This window comes from Medicago truncatula, chromosome 1, assembly GCF_003473485.1.
Source record: "Medicago truncatula cultivar Jemalong A17 chromosome 1, MtrunA17r5.0-ANR, whole genome shotgun sequence".
Lineage (NCBI taxonomy): Eukaryota > Viridiplantae > Streptophyta > Magnoliopsida > Fabales > Fabaceae > Medicago > Medicago truncatula.
Window position 1 is genome coordinate 32,281,933 of NC_053042.1, and position 13,646 is coordinate 32,295,578.

Genomic DNA, 13,646 nt, shown 5'->3' on the forward strand with positions numbered 1-13,646 from the left:
AAAAACTTTGTCCTTGAGATGTGAGTTCCTTGTGTTAAGTAAGATTGTTTTAGCTTTTGAGTTACTAGACTATGAAATGTATAAAAAAGATGTATAAAGACAAATTGATAAAGAGATATAAATAGGGAAAATAATTTTGTGTTTGATTGGATATGTTTATTACAATTTACAAAATGAGTATTTATAGGTAAAAATTATCCCTACTAGTCAAACGACGTGTCTATAATATCTAACATCTGCGCAACTAATTTTGCGCGTAGTGCATTAGTTTCCCACTTACCCTTATTAATGGGATTGTGGTACCCGACGTTTGGCTCTTATTTTTTTCCTTTATGATATGATCCATTGATAAGGTCCTTGGTGCCTACCTACCCCACATATGTGCTTCCTCTCTCATTTCCCTTTGCAGGTAGTGGTGCTATAAAGATTGAGTGTGGGTTTTAAGCATCATGTACTTTGTCCAATCCAACTAAGCTTTGACATAGCTTGATATCTCAAAAACCATGTACTTTGTCTTAGTCTTCGTCTAACCTTCCATCACTGAGAGATTACCTCGCTTAAACATTAACCGCCTAACAGGATGATCATTTTTAGATGTGTGTGAGTACACACACCATAATATAATGTGATTTTAAAAGTAACTATCACTTTTGATCAAACATTTTTCGGTACAAGTTTGCCCTATTAAGTTATTTATTTACTATCGGTGTCATCTAAAGCGATGATATTTTTAAGGCTTAAATATGTTAAAGGTCCTTGTAAGTTGGCGCACTTTTGGTTTTAGTCCTTGTATCTTTTTTTGTTGCGAAACAACTCTTGTATCTTCTTAACTTTTTGGAATTGTTCCCTAACGTCAGGTTCAGTTAAAAAAAAAAAGATGTGCTGACAAACGGAGGCACCCGTGTCACTTGCTAAGTAGGCAAACACACTTATGTGGCATGCGAGATGATAAGTGACTAGATTTGAGGAACCAAAATCAAAAACACAAAATTACATAGGGATGAAATTGAAAAAACGTAAACATCAAAATTTAAAAATTAAAAATTAGACCTTCTTCATCCCTCTATTTTTTCTTCTTCATCTCCAACCCCAATTTCATCATCTTCAATTTCAGCCTCACCAAAACAAACCATGTCTTCTTCCTTCAAATTCATATGTTACCATTTAAATAAATGATAGAGGCTCTGTTCAAACAATTCTGCTCCATGGCACCCGATTTTCATTCTTAACCTCTTTTATTCTACAAAAGCCTCTATGTAATGTAATTTTGATTTAAACTATGAAACCCTTCGATTTAAATTTAAATTTTATGCATAGATAATTCTGAGTTGGAAATATTATGTAACTTTTTCAATTTTAGATGTGAGAATGAATATGTAAATTTTAGGAATTAATCAAACATTGTCTTGCAAAGAATGAATATGTCAATTTTAGATTTGAGGAGGGCATGAGTGTTCTAAAAGTTGAAAGGAGATTCAATCAAACCTGTAAATGAAGAAAGGTCGGGTATTATAATTATTAGTTAAGATTTTATTTGATTTTTCCTTTTTTAACACTTAAGTTAATGTGTTTTAAAAAATGATTTAAATCTATTGACTGTGTAATTTTTTTTACGTATTCTAATTAAACTCTTTAAATTTATTTTTAATGATCAAGAGTTAATGTAAATTTTAACTTGAAGGTAAATATAGTTTGTTGAATAATCATTTCGGTTAAATATTGATTTTTGGGTTAATAATGTTTTTCACCCTCGTAATATAGGTCATTTTCGGTTCACGTCCCTATTTGCATCCTTGTAAAACTTTTTTTTCGAAAACACCCCTCCTCCATCCAACTCATCAAATGCGCATCTGTGGCGCTGACTTGGTTTTGTTTTTAATTTTTATTTATTTTTAATTGTCCACATCAGATTTTACTTTTTAAAATATCTAAAAATTAATTTTCAAAATAAAAAAAAAATCAGAAAAAAGGAGAAGAATTTTTTTTTTGAAATTTTCGGGCTTTTTTTTTCGAAATTCAAATATTAAAAAAATCAGAAAAAATATTCAGTTTTTTTTCAAAATTAATTTTTTTAAAGATTCTAGAGTTTAATTTTCAAAATAAAAAAAGTTAAAATTAGAAAAAACAAATTCAAAATTTTTATAAAAAAAATATGGAAAATATTTTATTTTTAAAAATCTGGATGCAAATTTTTAAAAAATTCAAATTTTATTCCAGATTTTGATAAAATTATTTCCTAATTTAAACAAAAAATATAAAATTTGGAAAATATTTTTCGTAATAAATAAAAAATTCCTGAATTTTTTTATTTGAAAAATTTTAAATTATTTTTATTTCTAAATTAATATAAATGAATTTTTATTATAATTTTAAAAAAAAGGTACAAATGCCACGTGTACCTTAAAAAATAAAATTAATTATACAGTCAGCACGCCACATAAGCAAATATGCACAGTCAGCATGCCATACAGTGTACCACGTTAGCAAATATGCACAATTATATGTGGGAGGGGTGTTTTCCGGAAGAAAAAAAAAAGTTTTACAAGGAAGCAAATCAAACCGAAAATTTTATAGGGGCAAATACCGAAAATGACATATATTACAGGGGTGAAAAACACTATTAATCCTTGATTTTTTTTATCATAACTGAAATTCAGAAATACTCGAACTAAATTAGCACTTGGTTAACTTCATTATAATATTTTTTTAATTGACGTGAAATTCATGATAATATTGAAACAAGTTTAATTAGGAACTTTTATCCTTGTTTTTTAGGGGAAGGAACTTTTATCTTTTTTTTTTTTTTTAAATAGTCTAGTGGCTAGAATTCACACAATGTAATTGTGGAGATGTTAGGGGTTTAAACACCGTCCCTGTATATATATGCAATATCCCTACCAATTGAGTTATGTTCAAGGGGATTAATTATTTTAATTTTAATATACCGGTTTCCATTTCTATTGTGCATACGAGTGAGTGACGGCATGCAAAATAAGTTCATGTGAAATTCACGAGAACAATGCATGAAAAAAAGGAAGGTCGGTCACAAACAAAGATGATGGATTCACATTTTTCGTTGATATCCGTATCATCATCATTCATTCATTAAGGTAACAGGCATGCTCCAAGTTCCAACTTTCCATAATTTGAGTTTTTTTATTTTATTTTAAGTAGCATAAGGGTTAGAAATTCGACTTTTAAACTCAATAAGTGATATGTTTGGAATTCAAATTCTAAGCTTTATATATACATATATCATACAATATTAACTGAGCTAAATTTACGTGAACATTGCACGAGTCTTCAATCAAATCAAATATCATTTTATAACATTTCATTTGCAAACTTTTACCTAAGTTTGTAACAATGACTTTCACTTGTACATTCAATTTTTAAAGTAAGTGTATAAACGTGTCAATTTCTAATATTTTGTATTTCAAGATTAAAATAGAAGATTGAACTTCAAACCTCCATTTAAATAATATCAACCTCCTTCAATATTGTTAACAAAAAAATCTATCATTTGTTTGTTAGAATCATTTCTTATAATTTATTTCCAAATTTCAAAATATAACTTTCAACTAATAAAATTTCATAACGAGTAAACAATGTCTAAACCCTACAAAACATATTCTCGTATTTGTCACAAATCGCCACACAAATGTGAATGTGCGCGCGTTCACGATGCACACTACTTCGGATTCAATTTTAAAAAAATAAAAATTAGTAAAGTTGTTGAGCTCGTACAAGCAAAAGTTAATTATTTTACACATTTAAAGTTATTATTTAAAAAACACCCGTACATTAATTATTAATGTTGTGAGAAGATGTTCATTATAATTAGTGATATGCTAGTAAAAGTGATTTCTTATTTACATGAAATCAAGAAAATAAAATACATTTAATTACCATCTTGTACTACATGTGAAGTAAGTATTTTTACTTAGAATTGAGTGGAGGAGGAAATATATATGTATATATAATACCAAACTCTTTTGCAATTTTGTATATAATAACCTCCTCTCATCTCAAACACTATGGCTCACCAAAAACACCAAGTTACAGAGATGATATCACAAGATGAAGATGATGATAGAAGATTATATGAGTGTGCTAGGAAGTATGAAATCATTGTGAAACAGGTATCAACCTATTGTTTGATGTTCAAGTGAAATGTCAACAATTAAATTGTAATTATTTTAGGCTAAAAAATTCAAAATTTCGTTCCTTACTACTATATAACTTGAATATTAGTGTAAAAATAAAATTAACCACTCTTGTGATTCCACTGTTTCAGTTTGATGAACTAATAGGGATGATGGACAATTTCACCTCAATTCCCAAATGGCAAAAGGTAACTTTTTTATCATATTCAATCTAATGCCAATCTATAGTGTATGATCTTATTCAACTCTTATTATAAAAATAAATAAAAATAAATCATAGACAAAAGAAAATAAAATTAAAAGTGAAGACTCATTTTAGTCTAAAAAAAAATGTGAGATCTAATTTAATCAATCCAAAAATAAATTTTGAGGTTTAAGAAAAATAATTTGGGACAAGGAACAATTTAGTCCTAATCATAATTTTTTAAGAAGATAAGAACTAAGTTGTCTTGATTTAAATTTCTCAAAGTTGCTTTTATTATTTTTCTAAACGATCAAAATAGATTTGATCGCATTTTAGATTTATGTTAATGTTAATGTTTATGTTAATGTTTGTTTCTGTGAAAACAAAAAATATTATGTCAGTGTTTTTAAGTATTTATGTTAATGTTTGTTTCTGTGAAAACAAAAAAATATTATTTTTCAATTAATTAGTATATTATACGTATATCTTCATTCTGATATCTCACACCGTAAATAGAGTCCAAGAGATAACGCTTCTAATGCAAAAGCAGTTGGTTCCTTAAGCCAGCCAAAGAGCAATGACGAAATTGTGAAGACACTAACAAGATTTTTACATGAATTGGGAGCTAACCCTACAGATTCTGAGTGCTCAAAAGGCACATAAGTCATAAGGGGTGTATGCATATGTGGTGTAAAAAATAAGAATAAGGAAAATGTTAGCTAGTATATCTATAAGCCATTGTCTAAATAACTAAAAGAAGTATCTTTTGTATATATAATGTTGTGTGTTGACCAAAAAAAAAATATATAATGTTGTGTGATTATGACAATGACAAGTGTGTGACTTGTATTCTCATAACATTTTTTTTTTATTACTTAAAATATATTGAGAGTATTTGTTAGCATGACTATAGATATAACAGTTCCGAGAAAAATAAATGTTGAGGGTAAAAGTGTGATACTTGTTGACCGAATCCATTATGTGATAATTGGGACCATCATGCATAGCAACATTTAACCTTTCATCATTATATTAATTAATAATCAAATTTAAAACAATATTTTTTTAAAAAAAAATTTGAGGTAAAACAGTCAAATAAAATCATAAAACTGATTCAAAGGAGAAACGAAGAGTTGAAACGGTGTAGATAAAATCAAATAAAATCATATACAATCAAATCGGGGATCAAATTATAGTTTTCCGTCCACTTTTGTCCCACAAGGTTTAAGAAATTAGTCTATATAGTTGTGGAAGGATGACAACAAAAAAGTAATCAATGGAAAATAATTTCTGATTAAAGAAAAAAAAAAACCATTCAAAACACCTTCTTCTTTAAAGATTGGGTTTTTTACAATTATAATTTTTCTAAAAATATTTAATTAACACAAAAACTCCTAAAAATATTAAGAAAACAGGTCTAATTTTATTTTATTTTGTACAAACAATGGGTCTATTAGGTTCAGAAATCCAATACATTTTCCAAGTTTTTTTCTTAAATTTTTTTTTACGATTAAGCTATGAGTAATTTCTATGTGCAAGGGATATTTACTCTCAATCAGCACTGGAACATTGACGCTGATACCAACCACCCATATTAATGTGGGTTTAGTTCACGATTGGACTAATAAACAACGTAATTTGACATTAGTGCCTTACAATACAAAGATTCTTAACTAAACAAAAACTTCTTTTTATTTTAGGAAAAATACTTGAAACTTTAATTGGTGGGATGCGCCAGCCAATGCAATAGTGCAACGCATAAACGACACATGAAAGACCTAGTAGCAAGCTACTATAATAGTCTCTCCCCCTTAAAAAAGTAATTTAATATCGTGTGACCCATTGGGGTCACATATCAGATATTAAACTGATAAGAACAGATACTACACTTGATCTTAGCCAAAAGGCCGAGAAAGGTATGAGTTGAAAGAGGGGTTCGCATCTGCTTTTATATTCAACACCCACTCACTTGTTCTGTAGACTTCTCGATGTGGGACTATTGTGCAACAACTAGTGGCTCGCCGGTTCTTCTACTCATGGCCAACAGAGACCAATTTCCAAGCAAAGGAAAGGATACGATACATGATTTGAGCTTCCAACAAGGAGAAAAAAATGCTTCATGAAATGTAATATCACTACTGTTGGAATTAAATAAATATCAGTTCTCAAACTATAGTACCTTAACTGGAATCATAATACTTCTCTTAAGCCAGCCACAAATAATGCTAGAATTTTATTTTTGTTTAATGATGCTCGAAAAATTCTCAATCAGGACATTGTCTTATTAGTTGTGAGTCTTAATATATAGACTACAAATATCTTCACTCCTAAACATAATCATCTCATCAGAGTCAATACCAGCATATGAAACCACAATTTATTTTAGTACTTTCTTAGAGGTGAACATGTGATATTTTTCTTTCATTCGTGTTGCTGTCTTGGTTTAGTACTATCAATTCCAAACAGTCAAAGTGTTAATTAGAGGGATTTTAGTAAAAGGACAATTTGAAAAGTGCAAATTGTGCAAACCATTGGTTGCTCAAACTATAAAAACATATTCAAACCAACATGTTGATCCCTGAAAGTCTCCACACGAACCTCAGTCTATATACACACATTCATTAAAATATATGAAAGCTTAAAGAAGAACCTCCAAAATATGTCAAAGAAGCCAATCCATTTTGCAGAATAAAACAAAAATTTCATAGCAGGGCAAGAAGACTACACACTACTTTTTTGTAACCATATTACCAATCATCAACTCTTCTAAGTTCTAGCATCCCTAAATTCAAGAAAAAGGGGATGATATGTAAAATATTACACAAGTAATGATATGTAAATTGTAAAGTCATTATAAATTCTAAGAAAAATGAATACAGTCCTAATGTTTTGAATCGTGCTTTAGATCCAAATATCTTTAACAAGATCATGTTTAGCGTCTCATGTATACGTACTAGTATGATCGACAATTTGACACCCAAAGCTTGGGAATTTATGGAAAAAATTGTCCTGTTAGATGCATTGCACACCAGGGGCCTATGTCAAATGCACATATAATCAATTGTAAATTCTATTTATGTAGCTTGATTATATTGATCCAAATAATAGATATCTTATTATTGAGAGCTAAGAAGCAAGCTACACAAAAGCTTCACAAATGATATCAAGCATGCAATTTTCTTCTTGAGTTCGTCTTCATAACAGTTGCAAACAATCATGCAAGTGCGAGGAAGCAGATGAGCTGGTTAGGAATCCTAACAGAAGATGGGCATGAGCAGCGGATAGAGGGTTAACTTCTTGAGTTCATCTGCATATCAGTCGCAGACAATCATGCGTACATGAGGAAGCATGTGAGCTAGTTAGGAGCCCTGACAGAAGATAGGTATGAACAGCGGAGAGAGGGAGGTGCAGAGGAGTGTGGAAGAGACAAAAAGATGAGTTAAAGAAGATGCATTACAGAAAGAAGAATAAAATCAGAGAGAGAGCAAAAGTTAAGAGAAGAGACTACCGAGAGAGAGCAGGGTCTCTGAATTTGAATTTCGAAATATGAATTAAAGAGAATAAAAAGTGAGCAAGCGATGTGCTGAAGAAGCCATGTGTTGAGGTTGACACATAGAAAATTCCTCTAACACTACATTACAATTTTATGTAGTATAGATAGATGGATAGATATAGTCATATAGATATAGATAGATTAACATTTGCCACCCTACCCCCACACTGTGGAACTTTACATGGTTCTCAAGTTTGACAGAAGACAAGTCCTTTCCATTAATCCACCACAAATAATATAAAGGTACTAAACATGCCGCATGCTCCAGATTTTATATTATATGAAATCATAACAGTGACTAAAAAACCTGGATATCTATTACCAGAGATATGCTGCATTTACAGGATACAAGCCTACAATACAATCAAGGCATACAGAGGACGACTGTTCTTCTTTAAATAAGGTAAACAATGAACCTAATAGACATCTCTGGAGATGAAGAAACAACATATTTGTCTATAATAAAATGTACCTAAAGAATATAATGGGGGAGAGGGGATGATAAGTCTGACTCATGTATTTCCCTGGATGCCAGTGTCTCTAAGGTGAAAATTTGAGACCATAAACCATCCAATCAAAATTCTTCCATAGTTAAAAACTGATATACCACAAATATCTGAGCTTAGACATGGAACAGTTGAGGACAAAGTGACAAATAATTCACTCCGTGTCAATGCTTTCATGATTAGTTCAATTATTGTGAATTGCACTTCAGCTTTTCCTCTTCAAGCTGTCGTTTTAATGTTTCCACCCTTTCAAGTAAGATTGCATTCTCCTAGAATGGAAAGTTGAAGGTCGTTAGAACACACATAATGTTACGAAAACAAATTATCCATGCCAAAAGAAAGCCAAAAATAATTTCCACCAAAATCAGAATGGTAGAAAATCAGAATTACAGATAAAGTCGTAGTATTGACTTAAGTAAAATCAGCGGGTTCGGCAATAAGTTTAATTTTTAAAATTTGGGACTGATTATAAGTTGGATCTGCATTGCGTCTTTGACAAAATTAGCAGCTCATAGTGTGATTGATTATCCTTTAACAATTTTATCCTTGTTTCCCTAAGATGGCTAGCAAATAGAAACACTACAATAGGGAAGCAGAATGGAGTTTGATTGATAATTTATCAAGATTATGAAGACATACCTTTTGTAGTATTGCAAATTTATGGTTAATGCCAGAAGCATCCTTGGCTATCTGAGAGGAGTTCTGAAACTGCCACACAAAAAGATTTTACAGGAAAGACAAAGGGAACAGTTTGTACTTTTATTGCTAGAAAATGTAAATTTTGATTTCTATAAGTCAGTTTCATGATTTGATCATGCACCAATTATATACATACCAAAAAAATCATGTACCAATTATATCTTGGTACAAATATATGAACCCCATTCACACAGATTGTGAATTTGTGATTAAGGCAGCTAGGTGTGAAGTACTAAAGAACTACAATGGTATAATACTTGAACCTGAACCTGAACCTTTCTGGTCATTCACTTTGGAAGGTAGAAAGTGAAAATTGTAAGAGAATACATACCACTTGAAGTTCCTTTAAGCACCTGTTCATCCTATCAACCTCCTTATCATACTTTAGCCTCCACTCAGCAGATTCATCCATTGCCTCCCTATTAGCAATATCAAACTGTCTCCTATGTATAGTTGAGTGGACCAAGCATCGTAGTATTATAATCTATAGTAAACGATGGAAAAAACTAACACTATACACTATGAATCACAGACACGGACACCAAACAAGACACTGACACCGAACAGAACACTAACACGTATCCAGTGAATAATTTAAGAAAATAGAAGTTACTCAATGCTATGTTGTTAATCTCATATAGTGGCGCGTAGCACCGACCACTAAAGATGCTATGGCGGATAGCGGGATGGCCACTATTGTGAAGACTAAAATACAATGTACAAAGTAAACATAAATTCTGACAAGATATATAAATACTCAAAAATAGAAAAATACATGATATTAAAGGGACAATCGTACTTAATTATAATCAACTTCGTCATTTCCCCCTCTCCAATTTTTTTTGCTGTCATTTCCCATCAAAATAAGTTATAAATGTAATCAAGATGAACGAGGGCATGATGAAAGAGAGCGGCCACAATCGAACAATCAAGCATGTGGCTTACAATATTAGGTCACTTAAACGGTTAAACAGCTACGGCACCGCAACTGCAACTGCGCTGTTTTTCTACCGCTATTTGCGACAGCTAACACAATAGCGGCACTATAGTACACGATTGACAACATTAATTTGAATGTAACTAGATTTTTCGGCATCATGTGAGTATGAGACAAAGGCAGTGGTGGACACCAGACACGCATTCAATCTGAAATGTCAGTGTTACATTCATAGACTAAGGCAGTCATTGTAATTATAATTGAAATACAGACTGAAGCATCCCATCAATCACAAAACAAAACTTTATTTCAGCAGTGTGAATTCAAATCAGTATAAAGATATGGGAACTCAAAGATCACAATTTCGTTTCGAATCAATTTGTGTTTCAAATCAAATGATGGGAAGAAGAGGAACGTACCTTAAGAGCTCAGAATCATCGATTGAAATGTTGTAGTCAATAGCCCAAAGTCTGAAATAAACAGCAATACCCATGAACATTAGAAAAGCCAAACCCACTAAAGTTGATTTTCTTTTCACTCCAAACATTCCCTTTCAATTTGATTCTTCTTCTTCTTCTACTCGGTGACTGTGTCCGAAAGTCACACATACATTAAGTTTCAACTATGCTTCTTGTTGAATTTCGTTGATCTAACCTCTTTTTTCGTTGATAATTAATGTTACCTTTGCTTCTTTAACTTTGTGTGTTTCGTTGGGTAAACCATTCATTTACTATTCATTATGTCAGGCAGTGTGACAGGTCTGTCTAGGCTTTTTGGAGTGAAAATTGCTATTTTGCCCCTTTTATTACTCGTGTAAGCCCTTCATTTTCCATTTTTACCTCCAAGGTTTGGTCCGGGGTTTAGAGGGAAGATTTGGAAAAAAGGAAGAAAGAAAAAACATGAGTTTCGGGAGAGAATTTTTTTTGGTTACAATGCTAAAGAAACAAAGAAAAGAACAGAAAAATAAAAAATAAAAGAATTAGAAACTACTCTTTAGAAGAAAAAAAAAAAAGTCTCAGTTGCATTCATCTTTTAAGGGATATAAGAGACTATCCGGAGGGAAGACATGGTAAACCAAATCATTATATACGGAGACTCAAAGTTTCATAAAAAAATGAAGGTGAGGTTTAGTATGGGAAAGTTACTTTTTTCCTACCATGAAAAAGTTAGTTTTTGACCATTAGATCAAACCAAGAACACATCTTTATCATACTCTCTCATCACTAGATTTTCTTCTATTTATTAAATATTTTTTTTGAGGGAATTTATTAATTATTTTTTTTGAGGGAATTTATTAATTATATTTGAATAACACAAACTGTTATAATTTTATTAAAATGAAAGCATAACATATTTTTAACAGTATCTTTTGTTTTTATTTTTGAAAGGGAAAAAAATGTTGATAAATAGAAAAAAAATGATAAATGTAAAATAAAAAAATGGGAACATTTCAATTAGTATTTATTATTTAGAATTGGTCACCCAATTAGCCTTCAACCAAAGAAAGAAATTGGTGCAAAAAATGAGGAAAAAAAAGTCATCTATGAATAGAAAAGAAGAAAATCTAGTGATGAGGGAGTATGATAAGGATGTGTTTTTGGTTTGATCTAATGGTCAAAAACTAACTTTCCCATGGTGGGAAAAAAGTAGCTTTCCCATGCTAAACCTCACCAAAAATGAAATATAAATTGTCTAGGATTTTCTTATCGGAGTATTAGTATAACCAACGATTTATGAACTGTTTCATCAAAAAAATGAAATTCATGTTCTCTTGAACGATTTGTTTTAAAGTAAATCTCATCAACCACGCGAGTCGAATCATTTGGTTGATTATACTTTTGAAGGGAATAATAGTTATACTTTATGTTACATTATCAATATTTTCTTTTTGCCACACCATATTCTGAAAATTATAGTGGAGGAAGTTGGGTTTCAATTTAAAAGTCCATTTATATAACCCAAGCCCACAAACCTCTCGTTAACCCAAACACCACCAAAACCCTAGTTTATATTCCTCCTTCATCTTCGTTCCATTTCTTCCACCACCGCAAAACCCTAATTTCATTTCCACAACCAAAAACCTCACTCACTCTCTACCATCACCTCACAATGCCTCCAAAGCTCGACCCATCACAGATCGTCGAAGTTTACGTCCGTGTCACCGGAGGCGAAGTCGGCGCCGCCAGTTCCCTCGCTCCCAAGATCGGACCACTCGGTCTCTCTCCAAAAAAGATCGGAGAAGACATCGCCAAAGAAACCGCAAAAGACTGGAAGGGTCTCCGTGTCACAGTCAAGCTCACCGTCCAGAATCGTCAAGCGAAGGTTGCGGTTGTTCCCTCCGCGGCGGCGCTGGTGATTAAGGCATTGAAGGAACCAGAGAGAGATAGGAAGAAGACTAAGAATATTAAGCATAATGGGAATATTTCGCTTGATGATGTTATTGAGATTGCGAAGATTATGAAGCCGAGATCTATGGCGAAGGAGCTTGCGGGTACTGTGAAGGAGATTCTTGGGACCTGTGTTTCTGTTGGGTGTACTGTTGATGGGAAAGATCCAAAGGATTTGCAACAAGAGATTGATGATGGTGATGTTGAGATTCCTCTAGAATAATCATTTTTATGTTGTTTTGTTTCATGAATTTTCGTTTTGGTTTTTTCTGTATCTGTTTTTATGGCAATTTTGTTGAATGAAGTTAGTTTGGAATTCATATAATGGAATTGAAAATGTTATGCTTTTGTCATATTGGATGATTGTTTTTATTGACAAGAGATAATTTTGCGATTTCCTATTTTATTAGTTTTCAATTAGGTTTGTGATATTTTATTTGGTAAATTTAGAAAAGTTAGGGACACTGACAATCATTTGAGAAACAACATAATAATCACATTTGTTGGTGCCTTGTGTAGGTGTCGAATGGTGTCGGATACCCATTCCGACACCGTTCACACCTTCAATGAGAACCTTCAATCAGAAGTATTGAGAACTTTCAATCAGTAGTGTATGTGCTTTCTGAGGTTAGTGTACATTCAGGGACACTGACAATAATTTGAAAAATGACATAATAATCTCATTTGGTCTGATACTGACATCGAGCACACCTATAATCAGTGGTGTTTGTGCTTCCGAGGTTACTGGAATATTCAGGAAATTGAAACTTGCATTCATGGAATTAATTTAGAAGTTTGTGGTCTTGTTCGATCTCATGATTTAATCACTGACTTCGACAAAAACCAAACTTGTGCTTAGGATATTAGTGTTTCAGAACTGCAATGAATAAGACTTGAAACTTCTACTGATTGTTTTTGAAGTAATGAACTACCATAGAGTTTTTTTAAAAGGAACTGCAATTGAACTTGCAGCATATTATTATTGAGATTAGTAATGATTGCAAGTTACTTTGTTCGTTGAATTTTTTTTTTTTTTTTTTTTTTTTGTTGAGAATTGTGACATTGCATGAAGTAATATAGCTGAGATTATAAGAGTAATCTGACGTTTCATCAATATGTATAGCTGAGGTTAGATGAGTAACCTGATGTTTCATCAATATTGCATGATATAATCTTGGCTAGGGTCAGTTATGTCTTGGATTAGATTGTATGTA

The 13,646-nt window shown here is 31.7% G+C and overlaps 2 protein-coding genes and 1 non-coding gene across 3 annotated transcripts; 1 reads left to right on the plus strand and 2 right to left on the minus strand.

Moving 5' to 3' along the window:
• Positions 1-6,074: 6,074 nt before the first annotated feature.
• On the minus strand, positions 6,075-6,270 carry LOC112418826 (U2 spliceosomal RNA). Its single transcript, XR_003008906.1, has one exon. It is a non-coding gene; the product is annotated as a U2 spliceosomal RNA (small nuclear RNA).
• Positions 6,271-8,198: 1,928 nt separating this feature from the next.
• LOC25484004 (uncharacterized) lies at positions 8,199-10,906 on the minus strand. Its single transcript, XM_013612745.3, has 4 exons — positions 10,465-10,906; positions 9,440-9,551; positions 9,049-9,117; positions 8,199-8,678 (listed from the first exon to the last, which is right to left on the minus strand). The coding sequence occupies exons 1-4, from the start codon at positions 10,590-10,592 to the stop codon at positions 8,598-8,600; spliced, it is 390 nt and encodes a 129-aa protein (XP_013468199.1). The 5' UTR covers positions 10,593-10,906; the 3' UTR covers positions 8,199-8,597.
• A 1,141-nt stretch (positions 10,907-12,047) lies between these two features.
• LOC25484005 (60S ribosomal protein L12) lies at positions 12,048-12,826 on the plus strand. The gene has a single exon (XM_013612746.3). The coding sequence runs from the start codon at positions 12,155-12,157 to the stop codon at positions 12,653-12,655; it is 501 nt and encodes a 166-aa protein (XP_013468200.1). The 5' UTR covers positions 12,048-12,154; the 3' UTR covers positions 12,656-12,826.
• Positions 12,827-13,646: the final 820 nt, after the last annotated feature.